Source organism: Taeniopygia guttata, chromosome 2, assembly GCF_048771995.1.
Source record: "Taeniopygia guttata chromosome 2, bTaeGut7.mat, whole genome shotgun sequence".
Lineage (NCBI taxonomy): Eukaryota > Metazoa > Chordata > Aves > Passeriformes > Estrildidae > Taeniopygia > Taeniopygia guttata.
Window position 1 is genome coordinate 104,481,276 of NC_133026.1, and position 18,294 is coordinate 104,499,569.

The window sequence follows — 18,294 nt, forward strand, 5'->3', positions numbered from 1 at the left end:
TTTTTCCAATGGCATTGTAAAAATCTGATGATTAGGTTAAGGAGGCTGTTGCAATCCACCTGCCCACGAGCCAGCACTGCACTATTTGAGTGAGCAGGACCATTGCCATTGTGGAGACGGAGCTTGCCAAAACTGTGGAACAGGAGGAGGTGTGGACCTTTACACATTAGCTAGGAAATATGTAGGGCATCTGTTTACGTGTAGTTCAAATTAACAGCTTTTAAGTGTGAGAGTAGACTTTAAACTGAAGAAATAGTTTTATCTCAAAACAATAATTTAAAAAGGCATGAAGCAGTTTCAATTTTTGCCATTATAAAGAAGAATTTCTGAAGTAGGCCAGCATATGCAACCATTGAATCACCAGTTTTGCTCATGGCAACAAAATCATTCCTGAAGGATCATGGGAATTGTTTTCATGAGGAGTAGGCTAATAGCCTGTGACACAATACAAAAGAGAAGACAAAAATCTCACTGTGAATTTTGCGTCTGTCTGGATCCAATAACCTCAAACCTATACAAAGTTATTGTTGTCAAAGATGCTGTTGCCTGCTTTTTCTTAGTGCACTGATATTGTATGCTGCAGTTTCACCATTACCAAAGCTTCTCTGTAAAAAAAAAAAATACACACATATTTTTGCATATATTTGAACATAAATGTGTTTGTGTATATGTATATATGAAAACCACTTATATGCCTGAACTTTAAAATCCTCTCTGTCCTATGAGACAAACTTACTTTCATAATTGCTAGTAATGCATATTAGTAAGCAGCTACCATTTTACACTTGGGTGCCTGAATTTAAGCACTTACAGCCAGGTTTTTCAAAACATTTGGATATTTAAACCTAGAGATGAATTCCTCATGTGATCACCTACTTTTGCTAGTGAGATAGACTCCGCTGGGAGTTTGTTGCAACTCTGTAGCATTAATTACCTCTCAGTGTTTGACTCCTAGTTACACATTGAATCACAGAATGGTTCATGTTGGAAGGGAACTCAAAGATCAGGTCATTTCTGTCTCCCTGTCAGGGGCAGTGGCACCTTCCAAGGCAGGAGGCCTGACTTGGATGCTTATAGTTTGCTCAGGTCCCTTTAAATATAGGTAATAGATCCACTGCTGTTTTGAAAACATTAGCTTTGAGAAAACAATCATTTGAAGGCTGCAAACTAGGCTTGCAGTCTTCCTTTCGAAATTCAGGGGATGATATCACTTTTCAGTGAATCACACTGGGGAAAACCACTCCAAACTAATGTATTTTCATTTCCTGCACAACATTTCCTTATCTTATCATTATTATTCTTATTTCTTGTCATGGTCATGAAGGAAACCTTGTATCTTTGTTAAAATTGATTTGCTAGCAGAAATGTTATGAGGCCACCTATGATCCTGCAGCCAGAGCCAACAAAAAGCAGAGGCAAACACTTATAAGAGAATTATTCAGAGGGAAAAAAAAAAAAAAGTGTGTGCATGTCTTCTTCCAGTGTTCAAAGATGTGCTCCTGAGATGTAATACAGTTGAGGAGTCAGGCATTTTGTAAGGTGGTTACAAACAGCAAAGCTATTTAGTCTCCCATTAAATACAACATGCATGTTGTGTTTCCCATGGAACACAACAACAACAACAAAAATCCCCCAAACAAATAAAACCCGAAAAACCCAGGTTCTCCTTCAGCAAAACCTCTTCTTGGAGCCCAAAAGGAATCTGCAGATGTATACCCCCTGCATGAGAACAAAGTCTTCAGTCACTGGAATGCAATGCTATAAAAACAAATACTACAAAGCCTGGTAACAGGGGGATGTCTCACTTGCATATTTTTTTGTGAGCATTTTGGTTTGTAGAGAAGGGGGTCCCCAAAGCATGTGAGCCAGCAGGATCTCTTTGTACTAGGTTGCTCTCTGTTTGGCCAGATGTCTTCCCAACAGTGAGGCAGAAAAACCAGAGCTCTTATTAGAATAAGTCAGGGAAAGGAATGGAAAAAAACGTATGTCCAGTGAAATGAGGCACATTGTGTCCCATCTGATATTTATTAAACATTGATCAAATCAGCAGTGAGAAATGCACGTCATGCGGAAGTGACCCCAGCTCCCTGGGTTTGGAAGTCGGTGACAAATGTCTGGGAGCAGACCAACATTGAAAACACGTGTACAGGACACAGAGAGGAGTGTGCTGCACTAAGAGCATCATTAACAAATGGAGAAGAGCTGACTTCGGCCAAGAATGCCCTTTTGCAGGTTTTCCATTTGTTCTGTCAGTGGGATGTGTGTGTAGGGTCTTTCCCTTTCCATTTAGTCTACAGCTTTCTAGATGAAATGTGATACATCTCCTGGAAGAATTCTGCATTTTATGTCAATCATAACAGCAAGCAGTCTAGTGGATAAAATTGGGGAAATTCTGCCAAATTAAAGCCTGAGCATGGGCTTCTTCATGACTCAACTCACAGCTTTTGTGGTAAACCTGCATGATTTTATGCCAACCTGATGGGTTTTGTGTAATCACAGTAAGCATTTTTAATTATCTCCCATTTGTTGTTGCTTAATATTTTGGCTATCATATATTTTGAGAACAACTTTTGAATAAAAAAGTGTCTTGATGACATGGACTAAATTCATCTCCTATATCAGAGCAATCTTATTTGGGCATGATCCTTAAGCGAGGTAATGGGGAAGAATGACAGGGCAAGCTGAAGTCAGGGTGTGTTCTGGGGAATCTGGGGAGCTCTGATTATACTGTAGTTCATCTCTATACAGAGAGGGTTGCATTCCTGGTTTTTGCATATAGCCTAATGTATTTAATTGCTCAGAAAGACATCAGAATGAGTTTTCCAAATATTTTCATTAAGGGGTACCTATATCTTTGGTATTTTTGTAGTAGTTTTTATATGTTTAGTAAACTAGAAAGTCTCATGTTACTAGCAGCACTACATGTTTGTATTAAAGAGCAAATATAATTGCTTTGAAAGATTTTACTGTATTCCAGGTAAAAGAAAACAAAGGAGCCTGTTAGAGCTTCCTGGCTTTTCACTCCAGCCCTGGACCTGGGTCATGTTAGATGAGGGTAGCAGGGGTTCATTGGCAATCAGAAGTTTTAGGCTGACAGGCTGAAAGCCCCTGTAAGGAATGCAGTACATAATTCCAGGCCAGTTAGTTAATGGAATCACTCCAGCCTGTATGATGGTTTTAGTATGATGTGCCTGTGTTATTGATACCAACCGTGCTGGACTGTGAAAGGATGGAGAGGTCTGGCTTTTGTTGGGGTGCTGCTCTGATGTCAGTTTGAAATACACTGAAACAAAAAGTTCCAAAAAGCCAAAGTGCTGTTTTATTGAACCAGGGGTAGAGAGGGTTGAGACAAGTGAAACTAGATCCCTATGAAGCACGGGAACATACATGATGCTTGATGCTGAGCTGCAATACATCCAGTGACATCGGTGAAGTTTCAGCTCGTTACACTACCCAGGAAGCCAGAGTACAGTGACAGAAAGCAGGTCATGTCATAAAATGAGTAATCTTACTATGAAACACTTATCAAGTGAAACTTTTCATTGTGCAATTGCTGCCAAAGGCTTTGTTTTTATTTCTGCCTTTCTCTGTGTTTTGTACCTCTGCAGTCTATCATTTTTCCCAGATAAGGATCTAGGCCTGCTTCAATTAACATTAAAATAAGGAGGATCAAGCTTTCTGTTTGTCTGTGTATTTAGAAAGTGAATGTGATGTGAGTTTTGCCCCGAGCTTGTTTTTGGATATATGGGACATTCAAAGACAACCAAATTGGGATATGAATTTTAAATCCTTCAGTGAGAAGGAACATTGCATTTAGAGCACAGGGGCTCAATGAGCCCATTAGTACTGGCTAAGACCAACAATATGGTGCTCCAGACACCACAAAGTTCCCACTTTGAAATCATTTCAGTCTCCAAATACCTATTGCAAACCTTTAGAAAACTGCACTTTTCCCTTCCTGCTTTTTCAGCAGTTACATGCTTCCTCACCAGCAAACTCCTTGAGACTGCAAACCAAGTCAGCCCATGCATCAGGATCCATAAGCAAACCTGACTATTGAGTTATGGACCCTTCGCTTTTTTTTTTTTTTTTTGTGGTGCAGGAGTTACCACCCTTCCAAATCCAAGTCACCAATAAATGGGCTATGCCACTGCCTGTCTCTGTGCCAGCTCCATCCCTTCCCATCCCACAGGCAGAAGAGAAGCCTTTACTCTCTGGAATTTCTGTTCTTGAGTTTATGCTTACAAGCCTTTGTCTCATTTTCCCATAACGTTCTTTAAAAAAGAACCAGATGTTCCCAGTTGGTCTTATGCCTAAACCACAAGGAACCCAAATCGATGACATCACTTTCATCACATGGCAACAGAATGTGATGTCACACCTGAAAAATTTAGAAAAAACATGTGATTATGTAATATAAGGTGGAAAAGACCTGCAAAAAATGCATTTCTGCCTTACCCACAGTGAGTATATGTGCAGAGAGGATTGAAGAAAATACCTTGTCAAATAAACTTAGTATAAATCCTCTTCTTCAGTTGCTCCAATATGGTAATCCTTCCTTCTTCAAGTACCTTAGGTTACAGGAAGCCATTGGAAAATGTCACTGGAGAGAGAAATGCAGTTGACTTAACTCATTATGTTGGTCACCCATCCTTCTTGAACCCAGGGAAAGTGGCCTGTGAAAAATAAAAAACCACTCTGCAGAAGGTCATGCGTTTGGAAAAGTAAAATCATCTGTGTGTTAGGCCTCAGGGGAAATATAAGTTACTCATAAAAAGCTACAGAGCAAGTTTTGATTAGTTAAGTAATCTGGTACATAGAATTTATTAGAGCTTAAAGCTTTCCTGTGGGACTCCCCTAATAGTACACAAATAGAGTGAAATATCAAAAAATGCATTTTCTGACAGACACAGAAAGTTACATTAATCCTGGCCTGCTTAACGCACCTTGGAAAGACAGATAAACCCTGTCTGTTTCTTCCAGCACATTGGTCCAGTTTTCAGATTTTTACACATTTGTGCTTCTGATTAATAATCCATGCTCCCAACACTCTTGAGCTATTCCCAAGGAGCACAAAAGAGGAAAAGTGCTTCCCTAACAGAGGAAAAGTGCTTCCCTAATAGACTCAAAGATATCAAGCTGTTCTGCAAAAAAGTTTAAATTTAGAATAGTAAAGCTCTGTTTTCTTTCATCAATTTGAGGTGGTTTTTCTTAAGCTTGTCCACAAAGAGAAATTCCCCAGCAATTTTTCTGTGGATGAACGGATTGCTGTATCAGTAAAGCACCCCTTCTTTTCTGTGAAAATAGTGTCTTCCAAAACCTCCCAAAAATATGCAAGAAGTCTCTCTCATTCTGGAAAGAAAGTGTTTGCCTGGCAACTATCTGCGGTGATTGTTACAAAGCAGAACTACTCCTACCAGTTTTTCACAATGTTCTTTTTTTTCTGTGGATATTTTCTGCCAGAACATTTGTTGTGTCCTATTGCCCCCATAGGGATACCAAATGCTAAGAAAGAGCTGCTGCAGTGTGATGCCTGACAGAGGACATGCTAATAAAGGTTTTATTTCCAAAACTCACCATAGTCTTGTTAGCACAATCAGAAAACAGCCACTTCTCAGGAAAGCCAGAGGTTGTCCAGTGAAGCAGAACCTACTTCTCTTACACATGCTAAAATCCCAAAGTGATTGTTTCACTGAACAGATGTTCTAAACCACCATGATTTTTTATCCTGGCAGCATAGGCAAATAGGCACCATATGTAAACATCATCTGTTGAGACAAATATTTTGCTCTTCAGAAAACAGAGGGAAGGAGATGGGGAGACAAACCCAGCAATGTGTTCTTTGCAATTGTTTTAAATTTCTTTAAATCTTCTGTTGCAGGTATTCAGGAGGGGAGTCAATGTACCAAGTGTAAAAATAACTGGGCACTGAAGTTCTCCATCATCTTATTATACATTTTATGTGCCCTGTTAACAATCACAGTAGCCATTCTGGGATACAAAGGTATGTATGCATTGAGAGCAGCATTTCAGACAAGTGTCCAAACACGTTGTCACTTACTAGCTAGGAATTTGTCACATTTTAGCCTCAATATCCATACTTGGATAATGTTGGCTTTTTGTATGTACATAACAACAAACTGGAACCTTAGAATGTCACTTTCAAATAACTATGACATTTTTAAACCAGATTAGACATTTGAAAGTTAAAACAAAATAACCATTCCTCCACCAAGAAGGAGTACTGGAAGATGCAAAGCATCTTGTAACATGCACATCATGTAACATGTGCAACATCCAGGAATATCTTACTAATATCATATTTATCACAGGAACAAAATGTAGTATCAATATTACTTTGAAATATCTGGAAGAAGAAAAATTAAACCAGGAGATGCCAGTGTATTGTCCACAATAATTGTAATGAACAAAGACATTTAGATGCTTTTAACAGTAATTTAAAAGATTTTGGTAGTTGAACAACCCAGGAATGGAGAGAATTTAATTTGTGCAAGTTGTTGGTGGGGCACAATGGGAAACATGGCTTAAAATTCCCATAAATTCTTATCACAAATTAACTGTAGCCACTTAGGCATTTATAAAAATGTTTTGATGTAAATATCTGCTTATTGTGCAGTTACAGCTATAAGTTAAATAAGTAAGATGTGAATTTCTTTTCCCTGAAAAGGAAAGTGAACAACATCATTGTGAGCATTATAACAGGGCATCACAGCTTGTTGCAGAGAAAACCAAGCTAGTTCTAAACTACCTGTCTGAGTATGGCTCTGAGACTAGCTTCAAAACCCCTCCAAGGAGCTGAGTAAATATTCATGTGATTAGCATGCAGTGCATCCTGTGCTGCCAACAGCTGCACTCATAGCAGAGCTGACATCACCTCTGGTCCTTTGCCAGGGAAAGAAAAGGAAATTGTAGAAATAGAAAGGATAAATAATTATTTAAGGGGATTTGGCAGAGTTTTGAGTGGGAGAAAATTAAAAATGTTTTGTTTAGGTGGAAGATTTATCCAGGGAAAAGAGAGAATGTGAGGAACAGATAGAGAGACAGGTAATCTTGTTTCATTATAAAGCAGACAGAAGGTGGCAATTTCACATCAAATGTAAAAAAATGCAGTACATCTATGTGAATACATCTCCTGAAGTAACTGGTCTCTGGAAGTCAGATTTTGAGGGACAAAAAGCCTTCCAGGATTCAAAAACATATTCTTGATCTAAAAATATAAGATCACTTGGTCAAATGGATTAGGGGAGGCCTTTTGCAGATATAAATCTGCAGAGATCTGCTTACATCAGATGAGAATAGGATCTTTCCAGACTTAACCCAGCCACTAAATGACTGGGATTTAGCAGAATTTCCTTCAAGAGTTTTCTATAAGACTGTCAGTTCTGGGGGTTCCCAGAAGATTCAGCCCTCACTCAGCATCAGATGCAGTGTATCAAGTTGGAGAGACTACTGCTCTTTATCTTGCTTTGGCAAATGATTTGCATGTGTGGAGGAAGCTGTAGCAATAAGGAAACTGTCCAGGAGACTTTGGGAGAAGGAGTTTATCCTCCTCATTTCAATCTAATTTTCAAGCTTCTTTCTCTATGGGGGCACCTAGCACCATCTTTTCCCCAGGCTCTGCTCTATTCTTGAGGCTCAAATTTTGCTTCTCTCATTTCTAAACTTCCTTCTTTGAATGAGCAGTCACTCATCAGGGATGAGTCTTTCTGTCATAGCAGTACCAAATCACAGCTATCCAGGACAAGGACAAAAGAATTCCCTCTTCCAAAAATAAATGTAAAAGGGATTGTAGGAAGGTGGATAATGAATATCTTGCTTACAGACCCTAAGACATTTTGGTGACCACTGCTCCGCTGCTCACCGACTTGGTGATTGCAACATTTGAATGCCAAGGAAAAGAGGCAGAGAGACAAAAGTCTTTTTGAATCCAAGTAACTTCTGTAACACCAAGCAGCAAATGGTCATATGTCATGCATTAATTCTGCCCTTTGTACCTGCAGTTTAATAGCTTTGTCTACCTACATGCTAATTTGCAGGGAAAAAAACCCAGCTGACAGTACATATTCAAATTAATTACTGCAATAGTTTTGATTGTTGAAAAGGGATTGGGCCTTAAAGGAAGACCAAAATTCTGAATAAAAGTATATTGTTCTTTAATTCTCCTCTCTGTATCAGAATTTGGCTTCTCTTTTTTACTGCAATATTACACTGAAAGAAGGAATTCTGCTGGCATCAGGGATTCTTTCAGTCTCTTAGCTAAGTTTCCATTAAATTTGCCTCCCACACTTATGTTTATAAAGCCCAAAACTACTTTTAAAACTTTAATTTCCTACGTCGCATTTAAATATCCTTTGTGATTTAAAACGTTAAAACTACTAATCAGTGGATTAAATATAGCAAGCAAAATGTAACTCAATGGGAGGCAAAGTCAACACAGAACAAACCTCCAAACTAGTGGTAAAAATTACATAGTATGTTGGAGAACCCCGAGACCAAAACATGAATGAATAACAAGGAAACAAAACATAAAGGAATAACAAGGCAAGTTTAGTATTCTTCTGCTTTGAGATGACAATTGATAAATTGTTGTTTAAAATGCTAATAAAGCCATCTGCAATTTTTGTGCATACTTTATTAAATTAAATGAAAAATACAAAGTTCTAATTTTTCTGGCACCAGCCAGTGTCAGATTAGTTTATTGAAGATGAATGATCTTCCTGTGGCTCATTCCAGTAAGGGAATGCTTGCAGCTTGAATTTCTGGTAGTTTTTATTCTCTAGTCAATCCTTGTTTTTAAGTTTCTTGAGTAATGCCCACCATGACTTTAATCTGCTTCATTTATTTGTCTCCCAGACATAGTTTGTCTGCCATTACCTGGGGCCAACACATCCTGGTGAAATGGCACATTTTGTCATAGTGGCTTAGATGCAGACAGTCCTCACTATTCTGGTCAGCAACTATTAGAAATCTGGTCTTCCTTTAGAGGACCTTTGCCACATTTTCCACTGTGTTTTTGTCAATGAGATGTCAATGCAGAGAGACCAAGCTGTGAATTAAGGTGAAGTTAACCAAAAGTAAGTTAAGACATACACAACTTTGCCTTTTCAAGGGCGGGCAGATTGTTGGGGGCAGCAGAATAACTTTTTGTGTGGGATATTACAGCTGATCTCCTGTTTGCCTTTTTGTGGAGAAGGTGGAAAGTGGCTATTCAAGTCTGGGGCACTCGCTAGACGCTGACTTCCACTCCTGAGAGTGTTTCATATGCTCATCTACCACTGAAGGCTCCATCCAGAGATGGTGGTGGGAGCTACTACCAGGGAAGGAAAGACATTTCCAATAACAGGACATTGGTCCATATGACCTCTTTCGATATCAAGAGCAACAAAACTCAACTCTGACCTCTTTCTACTCACTCTCTCCCAAATTCATCCTTTTCACTTGCAGGGAAATAGCAAGAAAAGCAAATAAGCTACAAGTTGCTTTGGGAAGGAGTTTGGGCAGGGGATCAAGTTCCCCAAACCCATGATTTATTTGACCATGGAGGCTAAGATCCCACCCCAATATAAAGCAAATACATGCACTGGTTTATGTACGGGATTGGCAGCTTAGCCTTTGAGCTAACCCTGCAGTCAGGTTTGCAGAGACCAGGTTTGTTTCTTCTGCTGGAGTTTGGTGGTTTGGGGTTTTTTTTTCACTTTGAACAGTGAAAATACCATATGCTGTTGTATAATTACTTTTGTTCAGTCTCAGTTAACTGTCAGACAACTACTTATTGATAGGACTACTACTGTTTTGTTTATATTTGCTTTGGATTCCTCAAGGTTATATTTTAACTCAAGCTTCCAATGTTCGATTTCATACAACCATGAAAACATACTTGTTATATGATAGTTTAGTTTTACAAACTTCGGATATGAAGCACAAACTAGAATTCATTTGGACATCAAAAGGAAGAAATTACATTTTTCTTTTAATTACTGATACTATATTTGCCAACTCCAAGTGTGTTGCATAACTGGGGAAACAGTTGAATATTATACAAAAACTGAATTAACAAGAACCGTAGGTGATGTGGCATTGCTAGTCAAGGCACAGGTTCAGCAGAAATTGAATTAGGCCTGCTTTTTAAATACAAATTTCATAAGGTCCCTCTAAGTGCCAGAGTGAGCCATGCCCTGGCAATGACTATCTCTTGACAAAGGAGAACACCACAGACTGAACAGGGAGCTGCCTAGAGCCAGAAGAAAAAGCCAAGTCCTCACTCTCTCTGCATGTGATGCATAGGCGTATACATGCATCAGTGGAGTGTCAGAAGTAGCTGAAGAACTTTTGTTGATCTGGGCTCCAGCCTGGAAGACAGCAGGGCAGGATAAACAGAGAATCAACTCTGGTTTCATTTAGGAAAAATGGCATATAGCATTTTGACAACCTTAATGGGCAGAAGAACCAGTGAAAAATTAGTGCTATGTTGGGGAGAAAAATGCTTTCTAAAGCAGAAGATATTGAGCAACTGTCCCTCTGAAAAAGCAAAGCTTTTATTGTAGCCTGGGTCTGGTGTTTAGCAAGCAATCTGTCATCATCTCAAATACAGAAAGCCACACTCTGACTGACTGCACACATAGTAAAGTCTCTGTTTTACTGGGTTGTTAGCAGCCTAGAAAGGAGCAGGCAGGTAATTCACCAAAGGGTGTATGGTCTCTCTGAAGCTTCTGAGACTTTTTCTGTTTTAACTCCTCAGTGATGTTCCATCAAATAGTCTTGGTCTGTTTTTCCCATGTTTGGGGGAAGCAGTAAAAGCCTCCAGTGTAACACTGGTACCCAGAATCAGAAAAACAAATGCAAACATTAATAAAGAAGGAACAACTGATGGACTACACTTTTAAGGTCTGGGATTCATGTGGTCACTCATGAGCAGCAAAAGATCCCTAAATTTCACTTCTTGTGAAAACCCAAATCTTCACATAACAACAATTTTTATGAGACTCTTTCCAAGCTGCAGATCATTTCACAGACAGAAAGAGTTAAGAGGTACCCCTACTCCACACAGGTTTACAGAACCTCAAAACATGGGAAACACTTTATTTCTTCTGTTTGAAAAAGGAGTTGGCACAATAACTCATGTAGCCTCTCCCAGGGTTGTTACAGACCCATTCTGTTCCCAGTGTAGCAAAAGCACTAAATAATCTCATTATGAGAAGCAATTCCTACCCCTGGTTGTGGCTTGACTGCAAAAGGCTATTAGACAAAGTCTAGTGTGAAAGCTGTAGGCTACCTCTAACCTTGCAAGCATTTCACATTTTTGCCACTGGAAGACACCCCGGGCTGTTTTTTTGTTGCTCTGCTTTTTCCATTCCCATATTAACTTCATCAAATAATTAAGTGTCTCGGTGACACGAAAAATAATCAGGCATTACAAAATAAAGCACACATCAGTCATAAATCTGCACTTCCTGAATGACCATCCTTTCAATCTTAATGAGGCAGAATCATTTCAAGACTGTTTTGAGTGATCTGTGCCATTATCAATATGTTTAAACCCCCCCAAAACATTTAATAGTTACTATCAGTCCTAAGTTTGCTATCCAGGTGGCAACTTTTAATGATGAAAAGGCACAAGAAAAAAAAATTATTTTTAAGGAGAAATGGCTCATAGGAGAATTAAATGAAGTCTTCTTTCACGCATCTGAGCCTTTAGCAATCCATTTTCCTTTGCCACACAGCACTGTGCTTGAAGCATGGAAATACTGTTAAAAGAAAAGGACTTTGTGAGGAAAACCCACAAAGAGGAATTTCCTCATTCAGAAGAGAGATTTCTCACAGGCAAAAAAAAATCATTAGGGACTGCTGTCAGACTGAAGAAGTAGAAGAATTCTGGGTCCACCAGCAAATAGGAGCTCATCCTTCCAACATTTCACAAAGCAACAGCAGTGTGTAATGGCAAGCAAGGCAATTATAAGGTGTTTTCTTTTTTTACTGTTTGGTGGTAATGGTGTGGGGTTTTGTTTGCTTTATTGTTTACTAGTCTTTTTTCATAATTTCCTTTTTTTTCTTTTCATAACACACTGTTCTCTCTCCCCTAGTTGTAGAAAAAATGGACAATGTGACAGGTGGCCTGGAAACATCCCACAGAAGATACACAGAAAAGCTCACAGAAGTGGAGAGTGATCTGAAGAAATTAGGTAATCTACACACAAGCAAAGCCCCTTTGTATTATGGACCTGGGGTGTTCTCCTGGCAGATTGAGGCAGGAAATTTATCTGAAAAATCTCTGCCTATGACAAGATACAGAACTTCCATTGCAGTTTCTCAAGTACTTGGAAAATACTTAAAAATAGTTCAGATCGGCTCTATTTAGACGAGCATTTTAAGAATACTTCAAAATGCACAGTTCCTACTGAAATCACTCTGAAAGCATTTATACTTAAATAAACAGACTTAATATACTTAAATGTTGTCCTTCAGAGAATCTTCTCTGAGGTAGAGATCTAAAACATAACAGTAGTTGTTCTACAGCACAAAAGATTCTACATAAAATGAGCACCTGTCACCCAGCCATCTTGATGCTGTTTTAGCAATTAAGATTCAAAACTGAAGACCACTTTACAAGGTACACAAATAATCAGCTATTCAAAATTCTTATGTCTGAGGCAAGTGTATTACTTCCATAAATTGTTTCTTGATCATCTCAAGGAATACAGGACATAAGATTGTTACCTGTTTGGGTCTCCCAAGTACCATCAAAGTTCTCCATTTTCAGGAAGATGTAAAAAAAAAAATAAAAATTCCTGGATAAAGATTCTACTCTCTAAGTGTACATTTTTACTTTTCTTCCTATACATATAGTTTTCATTGTAGAAGTATTAATATACATATATATGCATGTGATTTTTGAAATAAATTTTGACTAGTTTTCTAAACCATATATTGAGACATGTATTTCTAGGAAAACTTCCTTGCTTGCAGCTTGATTGTAAATTTTTACAACTTTTTTCCCTCAAAATAGCTGGCTTCTAAAGTATTTGCACACTACATTTAGTTCAAAGACATAAGGTAATTCAGTGATATGTTCTTTTACTGACACATCTACCAAAGTAAATGTTACACTTTACTTCTGTAAAGGTTGCTCATGCAACCTTTGGGATTCTATTTGGGTTATTATATTATGCTGATTAAATTTTCATGACTTGGAGCACCTTTTCTTCTTTCATGGCCACGTATTTTTACACACTGCTGGCTGGATGCTCAGGATAATCAGTTCCCATTTAAGTGGACTTGCCATGGAGAAAGTTAGGAAAGTCCTGGAGCAGTTTGAGTAGGAGACATAAGAGAGGTGCTGTAAGGCCAGGATAAAAAAGTGTGGTGAATGGAAGACAGGCCTTCAGGGATTAGCTGCATGTGGACCTGGCAGCTGTTGGAGCTGAGTGAGGAACACAATATAATTTGAGCTACAGCCAAGAGGTAAACATAGAGTCAGAGCTGAGAAGATCTGGAGATGAAAGAAGTGGCAGGGAGAGGAACTGTGCTCAGGAAGATGTCCATCCGCAAAAGACTCCATAAACACTTCAGACTGAAGTCTCACAAGCCATCATATGACATTTGCCATCATGACTCATTCAATCACGCCAGACAAAAGCACCATACACAGCTGTATTCACTGTAATTTATGAAAACCATACTGCTCTCTCTTGGCATCATCTGAAATTATGGTCTTCAGACAGTCTAATTCATAAATATAGCTACATGTAGACGAGGACAAAAATATATGGACTGTGAGCAGGATAGTGAAGTGATTGAGGTCAAGCAAGGGAGTCTTCCCTGAAGCAAGTGTTGACTACTTATTTCCTTGGTTTCTATGTCCTGGATGATAGGCTGTGCAATCTCAAATGCTTTATCATACTTGGACAAGCTTCCAGAAGTATTCCATAGGGCAATATAAGCCCAAGCAGAGATGTTTCTCAGAAATTAAAGGCTTTTCCTTCCTCAAACTCAGAACATGAGGAAACAATAATGGCAAAATAAATGTCATTAAAAGCAATAGTAATGTACTAGAGAAAAAAAACAGAGATATATCTTATCCTGACATATCTGAAGTAGCCTGCTTTCAAAGCTTTTGTCTCTAACCCAGATTGCTTTAAAATAAGTATGAGAACTTACTTAAAGCTAAACCAAAGATTTTAAAAATCGGAACTATATGTACTAAATCACAATGAAGGTGATGCAATGAAAAAAAAGAGGAAAACATCTACAGTTAAAATAAACTTCTGAGCTTTCAGCAAAATCCAGTTGTAACTTCAAAACCTACTCTTCCTGATACCTGTTTAATGATTTAAATTGTCTCCCATTCAGTTTTCATTCAGAGCACAACATTCTTGATTGCATATACTCATGAGTTTGACAACCTGACTGTTCTTAAAACACACTGTGCTATTTTGTATCGTGTTAAAAGAAAAAAAAAAAACAAAAACAAAACTAAAGCCGGTCCTTTTTTTTTTTTTTTTCCTGTACAACAGATGACCAAGCTGGACAAAAAGCCTTAAATACTAACACTGAACTGTCCAGCTTCAGATCTGACATTCTGGCTCTTCGTCAGCAGCTTCATGACATTGCAGAGAAAACTAGCAGAAACAAAGACACACTGGAGAAGCTGCAAGAGTCTGGAGATTTATTAGATGATAGACAGAATCAAATGAAAAGTGCCTTAGACAGTAACTCTTTCATGATCATCAGTGTCAATAAAACTCTCCAGGCATATACTGGCTATATCAACAATCTCCAACAAGACACGAGTAATATACAAGCAAATCTCCAAAGCCAAGAGCATTCTCATAACATGGTCATCATGAGCCTTAACAACTTAAACCTGACTCAAATACAGCAAAGAAATCTTATCAGTGTCTTACAGAAGTCAATGGAAGATACAAGCTCAGCTGTTGTAAGAATCAAGAATGACTTTCAAAATCTGCAGCAGGTTATCCTTCAGGCCCGGAAGGATACTGACTGGCTTAAGGAGAAAGTACACAATTTACAGGCTTTGGGTGCCAACAACTCAGCAATGGCAAAAGCCAACAATGATACACTTGAAGACATGAACAATCAGCTCAGCTCCTTCAGTGGGCAGATGGAGAATATCACCACAATTGCCCAAGCCAATGAACAAAGTCTAAAGGATCTCCAGGAACAGCATAAAGGAGATGAAAACAGAACTGCTGCCAAATTCAGCCATCTAGAAGAAAGGTTCCAGGTCTTTGAAACCGATATAGTCAATATCATCAGCAACATCAGCTACACTGCTCATCACCTACGGACACTGACGAGCAATCTCAATGAGGTCAGGACAACTTGTACGGACACCTTAAGTAAACACACAGATGAGCTGATTTTTATGAATAGCACACTAGCCAATATTCGCATAGACTCTGCATCTCTCAAGGTGCAACAGGATTTGATGAGGTCAAGGTTAGATGTTGAAGTTGCCAATTTGTCAGTAATCATGGAAGAAATGAAGCTGGTGGATTCTAAACATGGCCAGCTCATCAAGAACTTCACTATCCTACAAGGTATGCAGATTCCCTAATGACGTGTGTGTGCTGAATTCCTGCTTGCATTACTTCTTTAGTTCTGTGGAAGTTAGTGCGTGCTGGTACAGAGTCCTGAGGTTTTCCATTATCTAATACTAAACTTTGGAAATGTACATGTAGCTTGAATTTTCCATACTATTTTTTCTATGCCTTTTTTACATAGCTAAAATGGGGATGTTATGAAAGAAGGTTCTGACTTAGCAAAATTTTATTCTGTCTGACTGACTGACTGACTGGATCTGGTTTTGATTTAGTTTCTAAAATAAGCGAGTGAAGGTGTGGAACCTCAAGAAACCAATCCCCAGTAAGGAGGAAATGGCTAAAAAATATATGTTGGACTATTCCCAGGAAGGTCCACCCTTACTGAAAAACAAGTTGCTATTTCACTTAAAGCCAGTTGTTAGTCTGCCAGAAAACATCCTATTTTGCTTAGTTTGTAATCCTGGGATACTTTATTTTCTCCAGAAATAAATAGCATCAGGTTTAGGAGGTTTATCCCAGCCAAATATTATCCCAAATGAAAAGAACGAGTGTTCTTTTCATATTTCCAATCAGATGTGAACCAGCCTAAACCTGTAATCACAAATATAAATCCATTGCTCCAAATAAACTAAAGCTTCATTAGAGCCAAGATTACATGTCAGTAACCTTAACCATTCTCATTTCAACCAGGCCTAAATGATTCCAGCTTGGAAATCTATCTCTGGAGGAGTTTGAATAATATAGATTCATGCTGGGGGTGGGAAGATATTGACAAGGGATTTGCTTATCCATGAACAGAATCCCAAATTGTTTTGTTGTTTATTGCTGTCACAGAATTGTCATTTCCTGCCATAGGTTATTGTTCCCTGTCTTGTTAGAGCTGGCCAATTTGCAACTTCTGGTCTTCCCCACAGTTAGCCTTTTGCTCATTATCCATAATTTTGTCTCTTTTTGACACCCTGTTATTGACAGACCAACAAACAGGATCAGGAGAAAGAGTCCTGGGACTAAGAGCAGAGTATGAGACCAGAGGAGAAGGGAGCGTGGCAGAGTGAGGGAACGAGACCACCAACACACAGGATCGGTGCACTAGTATAGACTAGCGCACAGAGTTTTGCAGGGACTGGCACCTTGGCTGGTCACCTGGGGCATGGTGTCATGTCCAGTTCACATGGCTGGGTGTATCAGAGTATTTTATGTATCCTGTATTTTGTGGAGGTCAAGGAAAGGACAACACTATATAGGACCTGGGACACAGCTGCAGTATTACAAGCACTGATGAAAGCAGCTGTTAGCCCGGTTATTAAATATCCAGTGGCTCTGGTCTGAGATGTATTAAACAAGCCCACCCCACGTGGGCTTTTTGTTTTGCTTTCTGTGCATATCCCCACTTTGCATGCTTACATTGTTTCAGGCCCTCCTGGTCCAAGGGGACCTAAAGGTGACAGAGGCCCTCAAGGTCCTCTTGGCCCCGCTGGCCTAAAAGGACAAAAAGGAGATAAAGGAGAGCCTGGACCACCAGGACCTGCAGGTGAGAAGGGCCCACCTGGGCCAGCCGGGCCACCAGGAGAAAAAGGCGGGAAAGGCTCAAGAGGATCACCTGGCTCCAAAGGGCAGAGAGGCTCTCCGGGAAAGACAGGTCTGCCTGGACCGAATGGAGACCCAGGGCCACCAGGGCCACCAGGCAAGGATGGGCCACCAGGGCCACAAGGTCCGCCTGGATTTCAAGGCCTGCAAGGAACTGTGGGAAGCCCAGGGTTACCAGGACCACGAGGAATAACCGGACTCCCTGGAGTCCCTGGGCTGCCTGGCCCAAAGGGCCCCCCTGGCCCACCAGGGCCGCCAGGTCCAGGGACGCCAATGGCACTGCAGAGGGAACCTACGCCCGTACCCGAGGCTAACGGTAAGCCATCAACGCACTGTGGATGGGTATGGGCTCCTCCATTTATTACTGACCCTGTTACTGCTCTGCTGAGCTACCAATAACGGGCTTAACACCAAAAAAATTCACATCACAGGTTGTTCTCCCCATTGGAAGAACTATACGGAAAAGTGCTACTACTTTTCAGTTGAAAGAGAAATTTTTGAAGAGGCAAAATTATTCTGTGAAGAGAAAGCATCGCGCTTGGTTATCATCAACAACAAAGAGGAGCAGGTACTTACCTTCTCTTGCTGTTTTACAAGGAGGACGTTTGAAGTTGTTTAACACGTAGAAACCACAAGATAGTGGGAAGCTGAGAGCACCATGAATTCATACAGTAGAAGTAAACATATTGATTCATTTATTAGAATTTTGTCCACCCTCTGCCTGATCAGCAGCTTATCCCTGTGCAGAAGGGTAGTTTGAGTAGAACTGATACTGACCCTGAAGGTGATGAGGACAGAGCAGTCAGAAAAGATGCTGAGAATTGGCGGAGTTTTGAACCTTTAAAGATGGAATCCATTATGCTTTGTGTACTATCAAAGTATTTTTTTCAGCAGTGAATATAATTTAATTTTAAATTATCTGATTTAATACATTCATCCTAGGACTAGTATGACCCAAATAATCTGACCAATGGTGTTTGCTGTCCAAATAGTATTTTTAATACTATTCAACATGGCAGTGGAGATGTCAAGATATAATTCCGTACTCTTAGGGTTTTTTTTTTTTTCAATTTGTGTCTATAAGATATTTACTTTAGCTTTATGTCAACCCAATTTTCATGCCTAG

At 39.4% G+C, this 18,294-nt stretch overlaps 1 protein-coding gene across 1 annotated transcript in view; it reads left to right on the top strand.

Annotated features, from left to right (window-relative positions):
• Nucleotides 1-18,294, top strand: part of COLEC12 (collectin subfamily member 12) — a 96,797-nt gene that overhangs the window by 70,897 nt on the left and 7,606 nt on the right. The window contains exons 3-7 of the mRNA XM_002194625.7: nucleotides 5,882-6,004; nucleotides 12,102-12,200; nucleotides 14,532-15,578; nucleotides 16,996-17,484; nucleotides 17,600-17,736. Coding sequence (XP_002194661.4) covers nucleotides 5,882-6,004; nucleotides 12,102-12,200; nucleotides 14,532-15,578; nucleotides 16,996-17,484; nucleotides 17,600-17,736 — 1,895 coding nt within the window. The remainder of the gene's footprint in view (nucleotides 1-5,881; nucleotides 6,005-12,101; nucleotides 12,201-14,531; nucleotides 15,579-16,995; nucleotides 17,485-17,599; nucleotides 17,737-18,294) is intronic.